Below are 15,966 nucleotides of genomic sequence, written 5' to 3'. Positions count from 1 at the left end.
GAAGAACTTTCTTCATAGAGGAACATTGTCTATAATATCTACCCAAATTTATGATAATAAACAGTTCTCAAAATGAAATTGTCGTTTTTGTCGACCTTTATTAATATTTTGATCTTTAAAAACTAGCGTATTTCAAAAGCCACAGTCAAAAACCATTAAGCCTTTCAAAGTCCCCACAGTGAGAGGAGAGTTTTCTTATATCTTTATTTTCACCATATTTTTGTTCTCAATTTCAATTTTATTTTTCTTTGAATCTTCGCTCTTCCGTATTTTCAACTTGAACACTCTTTTTTTTATAAGAAAGCTTAGAACTAAGAGCTTGATTTTAGAGATTGTACTCGACTTATTCTCATCGTGTTCTCAATTTTTTTGTGGTCATCATATTATACACTAATGTTATCAAGTCTATCATCGAGTACCATCCTACTGAAATTGTTTTTGAACCCAGTCTATTAAAACAGAAAGTAACAGTTCTTAAAATTCTTTCTTGAATTTTCAGTATTTTTCCTATAATGTTCTTATAAAACTTCTTATAAAACTATTCATAATTTCTCTCTTCCTCGGGAGAAAATATTACATCTGTTGTCTTTTCTTCTTGATGTTTGGAATTGATGTCACCTTTTTTTTATTGAGAATCGCATATAAATTTCATGGATTCATAGAATGTATAGTTCTGTTTTCCTTGGGGGAAAGGTTTTTGGCCCCTTTTTTGAGTCGTTGCTTTCTTCTATAGGAAGTCTACCTTGGAGCGGAATGATTTTTAATCCATATGAAGCTGCTTGCTTTAGTCCATAACCTTGTTTAAATTCTAACGGTTTTTGACTTTTTCAAGCATCAAGAGCTCTTATTGTATCTCGTCTTGACCTTGTCACTGTTACAGTCAATAAGCTCGGTGTTGATGATTTGACTTAGAAGATTTCTTAAGAAAGGGTCTAGTAAAGTTTCTTACATAAGACTAAAGAACGTATAATTTACTATAGTTTTAATTTATTTTGAATAATTTCATCATGAACTTTCTTATCGTTGAACTAAATGAAATTTTGTTTGGAAAGCCTTCCGGAATTTCAAAACAAGAACTTTTTTTAATCTTTTATTTGGAGTAGCGTCAAGGTCATTATAAATTGGTCCTAAGTTCATTGCTTTTTACTGGATTCCGTTTTTAATTTTTTCCTCGCTCATTTTTATACTGACAGTTTTTTTAGCTAGTTAGCTAGGGTCAAATGACGTGAAAATGACTTCATCTGTGAGGGTGAAAATGTAATGACATCATTACAATTGACGTCGTTCAACCTTCGTAAAGTCATACTTGATACCAAACCTTTCTCAGCATATTTTGGGATATATTCTTTTTTTGAATTTGTTCTTGTTTGTTAATATTTAGAAGTATTAAGATTTCAAACTGCAGAAACACAATTAAAAAATAACAAAGTGTTATAAAAATCATACAAAATGACACTTCTGAAGAAATATTTAAATCGAAATCCTTATTCCACCGAAGTTGCAGTGGTTATGGAAAGTCTAGAAGGTTGGTTGCATTTTATACGAAAAAATGTCGTTTACATAGATGCGTGCGGTCGGGTAGCTCGGTCGGTAAACCATTTGCCTTCCAATCCAAGGATTGTGGGTTCGATCCCCGGTATGTGCCACAAACTCAGCGAATGATATCTTAGATTGGGTAATCTAATCTAAGACCATGTTCAGACGTTATGGTTTCGTATTGCCACTGGTATGGTATGTGTTACGGATAGGAAGTGTTCATACTCATTTCGGAACGTTTCGGAGCAAGAAAACGGAGCAGTTCCGTTCCGATGAAAATAGTGGAACGAAACCATGAATTGAATTCAGACTTTGATCTTATTGGTGTTCTAGAAATTGGTTCGCCTAAAATTGATGATGATTGTCTTTAATTTTCATAAATTGACTTTAATCTTATTATTAAGTAGATTGGCTAGAGATTTTGTCAATTCTCAGGCTAATTCTTATACTGCTCAAATAATGATATAAAAAAATCTCTTTCACTTTTCAATGTTTTCTTTCTGACAAATCTACATGCCTTTAGTATGCGTGACATTTGACTTCATGTATATAACCACACAAAAGTCATCTGATTGATGAATTCATGCCATCAAGCTAGTAACACGGGCGCTCTCAAAGGGGATAAGGTCTTTTTTAGTAGGCAATTTCATGGTCGAAATAAATCATGGGTTTTAAGTACTGACTGCAGCATAATTGCGGCTTCCTGTTGGTCAGACGCAAAAACATCCAAAGTTTTAGACCAACAGAAAGTCGTTATCGAAACGCAATGGTCATGATTACTCGTGATTCCTTTCGACTGTGAAATGACACATGTCTCTGAGTGTGTCAATGCGAAACTTTTATACATTTAAAGTCACCATTGGAAAAGTCACTCTAAACTGGAACCCTCAATTTATTTTTATTTTTCTTCGCAGCATCTACATCCACTTTGAATGAGAATCAAGAAAACGAACTCACTGATGACAGTCAAGTTTTACCAGGGTTTTGCCAATCGTTGGAATCTGTACTTCGACAAGGACTCAAAGGTAAAGAAAATGCTGGCACCCAACGTTCTTTTAACATACCGAACTTTTTTAATAGCATTTGAGGGAACTTTCTTTCCTTCTCTTTCTTTATAGTTGGAAGTCTTGAACTGTTTCTCCATTTCTGTCTCCCGCTAATCCTAGTTCCCCACTGTATAGTAATGTGGTGTTCGTCTCCTAGGACCCTGGATGGGAGGGCATCACATCATTACACTATTAAAGGAAACAAAAATCTGTCTCAAAATAATATACAGGAGGACACAAAAAAGCTGTAACTTATTTGATAGAACCCGAAGGAGCTTTATTTTCTTTCTTTTTTGGACCAGCATCTGGCCTTTCATTAGCCGCTGCCCGTGGTGCTGTATATCCGTTTTTGAAGAAGCAGCGCTTTGCCAATTCAAGTTCATTTTGAAAGAAACGGCGCCTTATAACAATCAATTTTCCTTCATGCTGCGCTTCGGCTTTTTGTTTTTTGGACCTACCTCCGGGTGCCCCGGTGGAGGTCCTATGAATTAACCTCTGTCTGTTCGTTCGTTCGTTCGTTTTATCTGGTACTCGATGTAGAAATTTTCTTCCGACACGCTAAAGCTCTGAAGGTCGGGAAAATTATAAACATCTGGAACCTTTGGATTACGGAATTTCTCCTGACCGCGTTCGTAAAATTTAGAAAGAGTCTGGGGACGGTAAAAAGTTACTAGTGCCCCGAACTAAGAGTACACACGCAAAAAAAATTTCCCGTGCGATTTCTAAATAGTGCTCCGAACTGAAAAATGTAAACAAAGCAGGACGGGAACTAAAATATTATTGAGAGTGGCTCTAAATCCAAACCCAATTACAGTTCAATTTATAGCAATAAAATGCGAATTCTTTGCTGCTACTGGAATAAATAAGTTTGTCTCCTCACATCGAATGACAATTTCACCTATTCAAGATCTTTTACTGCCTAAAAAAAGTAAACAAGCAATGTCACGAACCAAACAATTAGAAGAGAGTGGCCATGAGCCAAATTTCCCTCAATCTAGTCCAATTTATACAGCAATATGTGAACTTTTTGCTATTTCCAAAATCACTAAGCTTGCCTCAACACACCAAATGAAAATTACACCTGCACTAGATCTTTCACTACCTGAAATATGCATGTCAGCCTCTAAAAATAGAGTTTGGCGAAACAAGCAAAGATGGTGTCCTATTACCAAAAAATAAAAGCTTTTTCCCCAAGATACTGATACAATATATGGGAACCTCCCTCCAACTTTGTTATTGGTGAAGGAGGATTCTGGCTTTTCCAAATAAACAACACACAGGTCATGATCAACAAGTTTGTTGATGTCGGTTGGGGTTGGGCGGTCCGCTGCTCTGCATGGACAGATGGAGGGCGGTCGACAGGCTCTAAAGGTCTAAATTGGAATGCAGCAGTTTAAAATTCCAGCATAAAAATTATTGGTAAAACTAAACAAAACATACCTGATATGCTTTCTTTGATTTGACCTTTGAAAATATAACCAGTCAACCACCAAAAACAAATAAATAACAAAAGATAATAATCATGCAATGTCAAGCATTTTTAACTTGGTGCACTTACTAAGAAATTACACTAGGTACTAAATATAATACTGAAAAAGTAATGAAACTGTCAAGTTTCAATAAATCCACCAAAATAAACCAAAAACAGCCAACAATCGAAGGTTTGAATATTTCTCAAGCCTTCTCAGGCAGCAGAGATTTTCTTGCTAAATTCAGTCGGGTGCAACCGATAGTCAAGCAAAAAGTGTAAGGACGGCTAGACACGACTGTGATGCGGTACATCAAACGATGACTACTATAGGTCTCCGATGGTATATTGGTCCGCTCCTTTAGAGCTTTAGCGTGGGCGGCCGCCAATACGCCATCGGAATATCAGATAATCGTTCGTTCGTTCGTTCGTTCGTTCGTCCGTCCGTCCGTCCGTTCGTCTGTTACCAGCTTTTCTCGAGATTGGCTCATTAGCTTTTTCTGATTTTTTGCACAAAGATCCAAAATGGCAATGGCCAAAATGTGACGGAGCCTGATTTTCGAAAAAAAATCATTTCCGGCCGAAAATGCCGGAAATATGCCGGAAAAACCGGTTTTTTGACATTTTCTCGAATTTTTATTTTTAGTTTTTTCTGATTTTTTGCAGAAAGATGCGTATTCGCAATGCTCAAAACATGGCCGAGTTCGAATTTTGAGAAAAAATTTTTTCCGGTTGAAAATTCCGGAAATCGCCGTTTTTGCAGATTTTCATTGGATTTTTTTCTCATATTTCTATGTTTTTCACACAAAAACATTATTGATAACAATGCTCACCATCAAGCATGATTCAATTGTCAATAAAACTGATTTTGCGACCAGAACTTTCTATTTATTTTTTCCCTACAACCCTTCCCTCTCCCCCTACCATCAATCAATGATGAATTTCTTGCGTTATGCATTTTCGCTAAACGCTATGTTTTCTGACTGATTTTTTTAAATTTTTCTCCTTGCATTGCTATCTAACTTTCATCATCAGGTAGGTCCATTCAGCATCTAGCTTGTTATAGTTGTTTTAGTATCATTACGTACATTGAACGAATGGGGTGGTCGTTTGTTATAGTATAATTTGAAATTGTCATTCATTTCTTTTGACAACTTTTTTTTGTTTTAGAATTTAAAATTTTGACACTTAGTCCTTTATTATGGGAACCTAAAATCTGTCTCAAAATTATCTACAGAAAAAACAAAAAGGACATTTTTAGTTTAATAGCATTCGAAGGAACCTTTTTTTTCCCTCTTTTCTTTATAGTTGGAAGTCTTGGTCTGATTGGTCTGTTGGATCGTGATTATTGGAGTGTCATCGATGGCTTATCGTCATCTTCAAGAGTAACTCTAAGGTAATGAATAATTTTGTTAGACTCCATGCTTTTTCAGTGATGACAACTCATTGCTGTTTTCAGTCTTAAATTTTTCCGTCTCAGACGGATTTCCGTTCCAGTAAAATATATAAAGATGCTCTTCCGTCTCAAAATTCTGCATAATTCACCAAAGTTTCAAGAATCCAAGAGTTTGTGAGATTAACTTTCCGTCTAAGACAAAGGCTTGCTTAGACTCTATGCTTGCATTTTCAGATAATGTTTCTTAGCCAACTCGCTACTGTTTTACTTCTACTTCTTGAAAAATAGATCTATAAAAAAACTAAGATTTTCACCAAAGAAGCTCGACCACTCACCTTTGGGTCAATTTTTTTCCGCACAACCACTATGCTACTGTTTTTTATCCCTTCAAACTGTTGTTTTTTTATTGTGTAGACCTCCACCTTCAATCAACCATGCGATCACCGTTGTCAAAGGATGCAAAAAGGTCAGCGTTGCAAATTTTTTAAGACTACTACATGAAAAGATGAGCAGATCACCCGGTTGGGAAAAGAGCATTTCACACCTTGGAACTTTTCCTACCGGAATGATTTACTCAATTTTTCCTGTTTATTTCGTGACAAGGTGGCTTAAAAAGTTTACCTTTGCTGAAATAAGAATTAAATCATTCTTAATTTCTGCGAGAAATCTTCAATCTGATTGGTTAAAAAGAGTACAATATATCTTGTATTTTACATGTATCGTAGTTAAAGTAATGAAAATTATTTTTTCAAAATTTTACATGTAAAAATATAAATTGACGAAAAGATGTTGTTGCATTGTAGCGGTAGAAGCAATCTAACGTCACTTTGCTACAAAAGTGTCCTCCAACACAAAAAGTGCATTTTTTGGGTCACCGATAAACCAGTTATCAGACATTTGCTCGTACAATATGGAAATATTTCACTCGTTCCGGATTTTCCGTATATTTTCCTTGCCTAAAGGCTCGGAAAATATTGTACGGAAAAATCTCGGAACTCGTAAAATATTTCTCATATTGTACTCGCAACTGTCCGATAACTATTACATAGTAGCCATACAGCGTATATCGTTACGCTAGAATTGTTTTCCGCTCGACAAGGAAAAAAAGCTATGTACCAATAAAGAAATATCTTTTCTTGCAGACGAGTACATCACAAGGGCGTGGTCGCCTTTTTATTCGCGTTGCATTAACGAAAGGCATTCTGGTGCAAGCATTGGAAGCACTGCTGCAAAATCAAGAATATGTTAGGGTATGTTTCCTCAGGGAGAAAATTCGTCCAACAATCTTTTTTAAGATCAGTTCGACTAAACTGGGAAAATTGTTAAAATCTTCAATAACATTTGTGGGGGCGGTGACTCTCCCCAGTTGGCACAATCTAACGTTCTAATCCCCAATCTAACGTTCACGACATCCATATAACGTTATATGAACGTTGAAACAACGTTGTGTGCCAGCTGGGTCAGCACACAATTGACTCTATCTTATGCGGTCTTTCGTGGGACCAATTTTTTTTTCGAATTAGAGAAAGATTTGAGTCATAGAGGTTCGAATTAGAGAGAGTTGACTGTAGGTTGTTTAATAGATATTTTACATATTGTAAGTTGTTTTTTAGGTAATTGTTTTGCTAAATAAATAGTTTTTCAACGTTGGCCGTCCTATTTTTCACCAGCTTTATCGGGAAAATAAAATTAAGTGAAGAAATATTAGAGAAAGGAATAGATTTTTATGCTGAAAATCCGTCGATGATTTAGCATCGTGGTGAATTAGAGGAGGAACTTTAGTCGCTTCCTTTGTAAAACTTTTAATCTCAATTCGCAAAAGCAAGAGTGCTTAACCACACAGAGTTGATTACTGCAGCAACATAGAAAAATATCATGTAGCCAAAACACGAATCCTATGAAATAGGTTAATAAATACGGTATCTATCTTAATTATTTTATAGTATTGGTATAAAGATGCTTCACCATTGGTCGATTACCGTAGAAAAGGTAGGTGCGATATTATCTCCTTTGGGTTATATCAAGCCAGCACAAGACTTTTTTACGGAGAAACGTTTATTCCACTCACTGAACTTCTTATAAACCATCTTAGAGAGAGAAGATTACCCAAACTATCTTACTGATTCGTTAAGGTGGTGGTGACCGGAGATTGAACACAGTAATACTCTATCTAATTACTGAGATACCCACTCATGTTCTAATTGACATGCCACCAAAAGTATTCCCCTGGAATTCCAGTCACTTTTTGGCTCAAACCTCTTGAGTTTTAACATCTATTGCATTCTGGTTATGCCCTTTGTAATGATAGAAATGTTCCCTTTTCGCTGTGACGGTGTTGGAGTGTTTTTCCGCAGATGCTTAAGGGCTATTTAGACTAAACAATATATTGACGAACAATATTCGACAATATGGTTTGCGGACCGTAATGTACGAAGTAAACAACTGGTACTTTATTATAAAAAGGAATTTTCTTTCTGTAAACAATCCCCCTTTATTGTTGGAATATTGCAAATCGAGCTGACAATATTGCCGACATTCAGCAATATATCATCAATATATTGTCTGACAATATATTGTGTAGTGTATGTAGCCCTTTATTCTTTATTTTGATCTTTCAGACTTGGTTATGGGTATATTAAAATCGTTGAAAAAGAGGAAGTACAACCTAGATGTCAATGTAAGATTTTATACTTCTCTAATGGTTCATACAAGTGTTTCACATTGTCAATCATGTCTGATCTCATTTTTAAAGCGCTACTTTCTTTACCCAAGTTAAGTTATAAGTCGGCTTATTTTTGGACCTATGTGGAGATCCTATAAATTAACCTGTGTTTGTTTGTTTGTTCGTTTGTTCGTTCGTTCAACTTTTTTCAGGATTGAATCTTTTTGAAGGCCTGCCAAATAAGAAAAAATAACCCATCGTGCGATTATTTGATATAATAGATTTAATCAGTTCCGTGAACAGTGATAAAATTCATCAATAGCTTTTTGTTTTTATCATATTTTGACTATTTCAAAATATCTTTTCATGGAATCTCAAGGAGATGAGAAACTGCTATGAAATAATGGGAATTAAAAAACTGATTTTGAAAACTCATCAAATAATTTATTGGAAAGTGAAACTAACATGTTGGAATTTAAATTAAAAAATTGCGTCATTTAGCTGTAACTATAAGTATACCAAACCTTGGTGACTTTTTTAAGCAACAGCTTTGACCTTGAAAGGTGACATTATGGATTTGATCGGCATTTTTCGCATTCTTTCCATTAGTCTACTGTTCGTGGCTACCATTTTGAACGCGGCTATCCTTTACTACTTTACTCCAAAGTCACGAAAAAGCCCTTTCAATGGCTATTTTTTGTTTATAACGAACATGGCTATAGCTGATTTATTGAGTTTTTTAACGCGAATTGCATGTCTATCTGGTTTTATGCTCAATGATTTGAAAGTTGGTAGAATTGCTTGTAGATGGAGTGAAACGCCTTTTGCTTTTTGTGACGTCTCCTTATTGATGCTACTTGCAATGTCGTTCGTTCGTTACCGCAAAATCACCAAGCCGTTGATTAAACAGATTCAAAGAAAAATAGGGACGCTACTTTGTCTCGTTTATCTATTCTCGTGTTCTCTGCGCACTCGCAATTTTTTATGGAAGGGACTTACATATTTTATCCTGAGGCCGGAGTTTGCACTGAAAACACGTCGGGAGTTGATAAGTCAATGTTGGCAATTATTACTGTAATAGCTGTTTCAGGGGCCACTCCTATTGTTTTGATTATTGGCTTCAACATCTTGACAATGAGATATTTAAAGACTGTTAAATTATTCGATGAAAACAGCATTAATACTGGGAATGACCGAATGTCTCGCCTAGAGTATAAGAGGAATCTAACAGCTGCCAAGACGTTACGAATCTTAATGATTCTAGCTATCTACCAACTTCATACCAAGAGTGATTGCAACCATAGGCTTTATGGTCTTCACTACCTCACTTTCCGCGACAGCTCTACTAAGTTACGCATGGTTACTGGTGCCGTATCAAACGTCTTGTGATTTGGTATTCGCAAGCTGTGCTTTCAATTTTTTCGTTTACCTTAAATTCGTGAAAAGATTCCGTGCTTTTGTTTTAAATCGAGAAAAATACGGCATGAGTTTACGGTCATCATCAACCAGCATTCAGTCGACTTGTCATCGCGAACGCCAGCTTTAAAAACTGTACAATTCTAATTTGTTTGGAAAAGATTTGGTTGAATTTATCAGAACGATATTATTTCTTTTTCAATACCGGGTGACCCACGAAAAAGTTCGGACGGTTTTCGTTGGCTAGGGTCTACTTAAAAAGTAATAGCTCAAACTTTAAGTTAGAATATCTACTTTCTACATATTAAAATCTCAAGCACTTTGAGACATTTGTTCGGCCTCGAGACGCCGAAAACTGTCCGAACTTTTTCGTGGGTCACCCGGTAGTGTTGATAGTTTCTCCCAATAGATATGCTTTCATTATATATTTTTTTATTTTGTCCAGCTATGTCTTATGTGTTTCATTGTTTCAATGTTCATTGATTAGTTTTGATAACCAGGTAGGTCCATAAAAGTATCACTTGTTCGTTTATTTTATTAAAAAATTTCTTCTAAAACGCTAAATTCCTCCCTTTTTCTGAACATGAAAAACATTTGAGCCAGTTTAACGTCTCTATGAAAGTCAGATATTTACGGAAATTTCGAAATTGAAATTCGTTGCCGTAATAGTACGATTTATAGCGAGTAGCGAGTGCCTATCAATTTACCGTAGTACTTAAGTTCTTACCGACTTTTCTTTTTATAGAACTGTAGCTTTCTAGACGAGACATGGCTTTTACCAGTAAGTAATCTCTATTCTTTATTAATCACTACGCATGCGCAATTTCTTAATAATACGGGGGGGGGTAAACGTGCCATGAGAGAATAAGAGAATTCTTGGCGAGTTTTTTAAAGTGAATCAAAGAAGCATTTGATTGTCGTTTCTTACAATCTCAGGTTGATTTTAATGCGGCCTTAGGTTTTTTTGGGTTGAATTTTCGATTTACCTTAAATTTTGGCGAATTCGCTGGATTTCGGTAGACTGGAGTCGTTTATTATAATGCGTCTAACTACAGTAGTATAGGCGTTATATGATAATACGATTATTGTTACGGGATTTAGCCAAAATAATTTATGAATCAAAGTTTTCATGATTTTCCAAAATAATCCATATTTTTTGTCTAAAATCCTCATTCTGTGGCAAAAAAGTAACAATTTACCCTTACATACGTAAATATTAGTTCTCCTCAAAATTAAAATTTTGCGTTACTAACCAAGATAAGTTCTCTCTGTAATCAGTACTCTAAAAAGTAGAAATGTCGCTTATAGGGACAGCTTTTTAATTTAGTATATATATTAACACTTTCTTATCCTCTTTTAGCGTGTGGAAAAATTTGAATTTGTCCCTTGTGCACTGCTTGGATTGACTTTGGTGTAAGTAAATTGTACGGCGTGAAAGACTTAGTCGGGATATTTTTTCAACATTTCCTCAAAATACGGAAGTTACAGCCCTGCTGAACTAGACTCGATGAAATTATTTTGAAATTATTAACAATCCTAATTTTTTTTTCTCGATAAGGTATTGCCAGCTGGTATAATTCGTTAAAATAGCGTCAATCTAACATCCATATGGCGCTTAATAGACATCCAAACAAAGTTTCATCCTATTATTACTTACTTTCTGATTTGTATAGTTCCGTAGACGGAAAGTCAATTATCACACAAGTCAAATCAGGGAGCGTTGCAGAAGAGGTACTTGTATTTTTCTTTTCTTCATTTCGCTCCCCTTTTTCTCCAACGGGTAGACATATATCGAAAAAAGAGGACTTCAGTTCGCCCGCGTTAACTGGGAATACACAAATTTCCTATTAGCAAATTCATATTGAAAAGGCACGAAAAAACGTCGAGTAAAGCTCTGATTGGCTGAGACATGCAAAGATTGCCTTATACTATGGACATTTTGAAAAAGATATGTGTGCAATATTCAGCCAATCGGAGCTTTACTCGACGTTTTTTCGTGGCTTTTTTACATGAATCTGCTAGTAGGAAATACGTGTATTGTCTCAAAACTAACTATATTTTTATCGTTTTTTTATAGCATGAAATCGAACCGGGTGATTGTTTAGACGAACTTTTCGGACAATATATAGACGAGAAATGGTGTTTAAAAGTCGGACAGTTGAAGAAAAAATATCAAGGGAAACCAATTACAGCTTGTGTTATAAAAGTAAGTGTGTTTTTGACGAATTCATTGTATATTTCTTACCATCTGACATTTAAGATCAGCTTTTGCAAAGAAAACTCGAGTTTAAACCTATTGAGTGCCACTTGCAGAATAAAAGACCGTTGGATTTTTTTGATCCTGTATCGGTAGGTCTGAACCTAGCAGCGCCGCCAACCCAAGCCTCCCCTTTTTACCCCGTCCGAACAAAGTAGAGATCGGCGTTTTTTTCCTAGTTTGGTAGACTGGAGTCGTTCATAATGCGTGTAATACAATAGTATAGGCGTTATACGATGGGATAATATGATTATTGTTTCGGGATTTTGTTCCCTCCATTACTTTTTGCTTTAAGCTTGCTAGACTACTAATTCGGGTGTATACGCAAATTTGCAATCAAAAATATTTGAACATTTAAAGTGTTGGTATTTAAAGGTGGACGGTGTACGTTTTCTAATTTTTTCCATCATTTATATCATGTAGGCGCGTTATAAAGATGGGCGTTGGTTTCCACCCTTATACAAACGTTACCAAGTGCTCTGCGCTGAAGGGCGTTGCTCCATGACCGCCACTGAATTTCAACAAAGGAAAAGCGAATCTCACGAAACTGACAGTGAAAAAGTGTAAGTTAATCCTGGTTAATCGCTTACTACATAGATTTTAGGGGAATTGACGAAATTTGTATAGTAGTGAAGGTTAGAATGTTTTTTCCGTCTCATTTCATAATCATTTTCATAAATTACGTCGCAAACCTTGTCTTGAAACGATCACTTTCAAAGCTTAATTCGTTTGTCAACTGGAAAAAAAGTATGCAGCTATATAGAGCTTCGTCTTTTCTGTACACAGACCCGATATCTACGGCTAATTTCAAAATTCATTGCCGTACTACGAAGCGATAAACGTGATATACACTCTGGTACAGAGTAAGCTTCGTCAAGAGTGAGTTGAGTCATCACTGATCTCTAAATAGTTGACTGGGATTTCCATATGATAGGAAGTGTGTCACTGACTAAAGTCTATTCACGATAAGTGTGCACTCTTTTTTCATTTACCTATAACTTTTGAAGAAATTCTTCAATTTTCATAAATTTGGTATCATTGGAAAGATGTTAGTGAGTGGAACAATTTGAAATTAAAAAATCTTTAAAAAAATTCTAAAAATGAAGATGAAAATAAAGAAGAAAAAAATGAAGATCTTGTAGAAAGGTGATATGACTTTCATTTTCACTGAAGTGGCTCCTTGATTATCGAACATTATCACTGTGAAAAAATTTCTCAAAAATAATCATTCAGTCAAAAGATATCAAGCAAAGTTAACTGCTTGACGTCTAAAAACGGGTTTTCTGCTGGTTTTGCTGTTTTTTGGGGTCAATCACTTATCAACTTTGGTATTAACTTTTTTTAATAAATATTTTAGTAAAATTTTCACATGATATCTCCTAAGATCAAAATTCTCTCCAGTGAAATGAAGTTAATAGCACTTTTCTACAAGATCTTCATTTTTTTCTTCTTCATTTTCATCTTCATTTTTAGAATTTTTTTAAACACTTTTTTATTTCAAATTGTTCCACTCACAAATATCTCTCCAACGATACCAAATTTATAAAGATTGAAGAATTCCTTCAAAAGTTATAGGTGAAAGAAAAAAGAGTGCACACTTATCGTGAATAGACTTTAGTCTGTCACTTTTTATTCTATTTAAATGTTTTGAAATTCGAACGTTCGAAAATCTACCATAAAACAGAAAAACAACATGGCGGACTAGTCGACCATAAAACTGGACACGCTTTCACGGAAAATATGTTAGCAGTTATAATAGCCTATCTAGTCTGTAAAGGATCATAATATCTTTGTTCATCATAGCGGAACTTCGAAAACGAAGCATGAGTTGTTACCTAGCGTAATTTACCAAAAGCCCTTGATTCTCTTCGAAGCAGCTTTCGAAAGCATACTTGAAAACTTTCTCCCGTTTCATTCTTTTTACGAAACTTGTATAATCAACTTATGTATTTTCTTTATGGTGAATCTGTTATAAACAATCGAATTGTTTTTCATTTTTAGAACATCGCAACATACATTCACAATAGACTATTTAGGTTTTCATAATGTTGGAGAAGTAAGAGTCTTTAGTTTCCTTTACATTTTGAATTTATAGCTGTCATTGTTTCAATTTCAAATATACGAATTTCCTATTAGCAGATTCATGTAAAAAGAGTCACGAAAAAATGTCGAGGAAAGCTATGATTAGCTTAAAAATGCTTACATAAATATATTTTTATGAAAATGTCCAGAGGTAATCTTTGCATGTCTCAGCCAATCAGAGCTTTACTCGACGTTTATTCGTGACTTTGTTGCATGAATCTGCTTATAGGAAAATCATGTGTTGCAAGTAGCTATTCTAGAATATTGAATAGGCTTTTGAAATACTTGAAGAAATCTCTATATCCTTTACATCAAAGACATCTATTCCAGACTGGTTCTGTAGTCAAAAAATTTTGGAATGTAAAGTCATTTGAAGATTATAATGAACTATTATGATAAATCTTCTCCTTGAAAGTATACCAATATCTTTCTGACAATTCCATTCTCTTTCTATATCATCACATAGAATGGTAGCTGTATTTACGTTCAAGACGGCATCGATAATGTTCTCAAAGCTGACAACCAGAAGGTTTGATCTCTTACGAAGAAGATATAGATTTAAGAAAAAGTTTACATTGCAGCGGTCTTTACGAGGAAGAGTTGCTTCGGTTTTAAGAAAATGCTCATTTAGTCGAGGTTGATTCAAAGAACGTATAGGTAATAGATTAGGAATTACAATTAGAGAGAGGTTTAAATTTAGCTGTTCTTTGTAAGTAAATCCATGAGCGTTCTCTGTCATACAATTTGACCCTGCAAATTTATCATTATAATTGTTTTTGTATATGAATATTTCTAGTTAAAAATAGATAGCTGTGTACTAAGGGTTAGTTCATTTAGAAATATGCTTAAAAATGTGCTCAATTTGTTAGAAGTTTCTTGTAATTTGTGGTATACAATACATTGCTCATGTTATAAGCTTTGCACGGTATACTGTGGGGGGGGGGGCGTACAGTTTTTCGGAATTGCGGAAATCGACCCTTTTTTCTTCGGAATTTCTGAATTCAGGCAAAACTCCTTCGGTATTTTGGAATTCTGAAATTGTTTCGGTATCGGAAATCCATGAATTTTTGCTTCGAAATTTCGGTATTATAAAGTTTTTATCCCCTTTTTTCGGAATTCATACATGGAAAATCAAAATTGATGAAAAATTAGTCCAAATGAGGAAAAATACCCAAAAAAATCGGTATCAGAATTGCAAGTATTTTTTTACGGAATTTCGGAAATTTTGGCAAAATTATTCGCTATTTCGGAAATCACAAACCCCGTACGCTCCCCCTATACTTGGCTTTTATAAAACGTATGACAGGACAACACTTTCAAATATTTTAGGTATTCAGTTGTTTTTTTTTCGAGTTTCCAGCAAAGCTTTGCACTCGTGGATGCGTGTCTTGCGAAGTTATGTTATTTCAGAACAAGTCACAAGTTTTACAAAGAAAAGTTACAGATTTTTTTAGAACTTGAAAGGTATGTTAGTTAGTTATCGGCCTCCCCCACCTACGTACTAGGGACATTACCACAGAAATCGTCCCCGATAGAAAAAATACCCCGGATATCATTTCCAAAGCTTAAGTCTCGTCCCTATTTAGAGTAACACTGAAACATTGAGAATTTTCACTGGATTTCTGGGCTATTTAACAATAAAATCTCCACCTAAGCAATAAACTTTCGATCACCATTTGCAGTCGCCTCCTTTTTCATTTCATCACTGGCTGATTGAAGAATTTTCATCGGTTCACTAAGCTAGGGATGTTTTTAAAATGATTTCAATTTGCCCAAATTCTTTTATATTTTTCCAAACAGATTTGTAAATTATTTTTCCTGCTTTCCAAATCTAACCTTCCTCTGATTTTATTAGGACCCCTCGTTTATTTATGAACATGGTTTATTAGAATTTGTAAAATTTCCAGTCTCCCCCTCCCTTTTACTGGGTACTGGAGAGTACCACCTTCCTTTTTTCATATTCTAGAGAACAGTGAAGATGCAATTGCTGGAAAGAGATATACTGGTCATGTTTTCCGACACTGGAGAGGTATCAATCTAATGAATTAATTATCTTGTGTTTTTAATCTTACCAGAATTTACATCAACCCTAGCCTAGAAATC

At 35.0% G+C, this 15,966-nt stretch overlaps 1 protein-coding gene across 1 annotated transcript; it reads left to right on the top strand.

Annotated features, from left to right (window-relative positions):
• The first annotated feature begins 1,373 nt into the window (after positions 1-1,373).
• On the top strand, positions 1,374-15,904 carry LOC136821779 (uncharacterized). The gene is made up of 15 exons (XM_067077991.1): positions 1,374-1,525; positions 2,451-2,561; positions 5,359-5,446; positions 5,861-5,912; positions 6,589-6,696; positions 7,390-7,435; positions 8,065-8,123; positions 10,270-10,305; positions 10,885-10,937; positions 11,198-11,255; positions 11,602-11,730; positions 12,205-12,344; positions 13,783-13,837; positions 14,330-14,392; positions 15,830-15,904. Exons 1-15 carry the CDS (start codon positions 1,450-1,452, stop codon positions 15,902-15,904), a joined length of 1,149 nt encoding a protein of 382 aa, XP_066934092.1. The 5' UTR covers positions 1,374-1,449.
• The last annotated feature ends 62 nt before the right edge of the window (positions 15,905-15,966 follow it).

The sequence above is a fragment of the Clytia hemisphaerica genome, unplaced genomic scaffold (assembly GCF_902728285.1).
Source record: "Clytia hemisphaerica strain Z4C2 unplaced genomic scaffold, Clytia hemisphaerica genome assembly, whole genome shotgun sequence".
Lineage (NCBI taxonomy): Eukaryota > Metazoa > Cnidaria > Hydrozoa > Leptothecata > Clytiidae > Clytia > Clytia hemisphaerica.
Note: the sequence above shows the minus strand (reverse complement) of the source record. Positions and strands in the feature narration are given on the sequence as shown.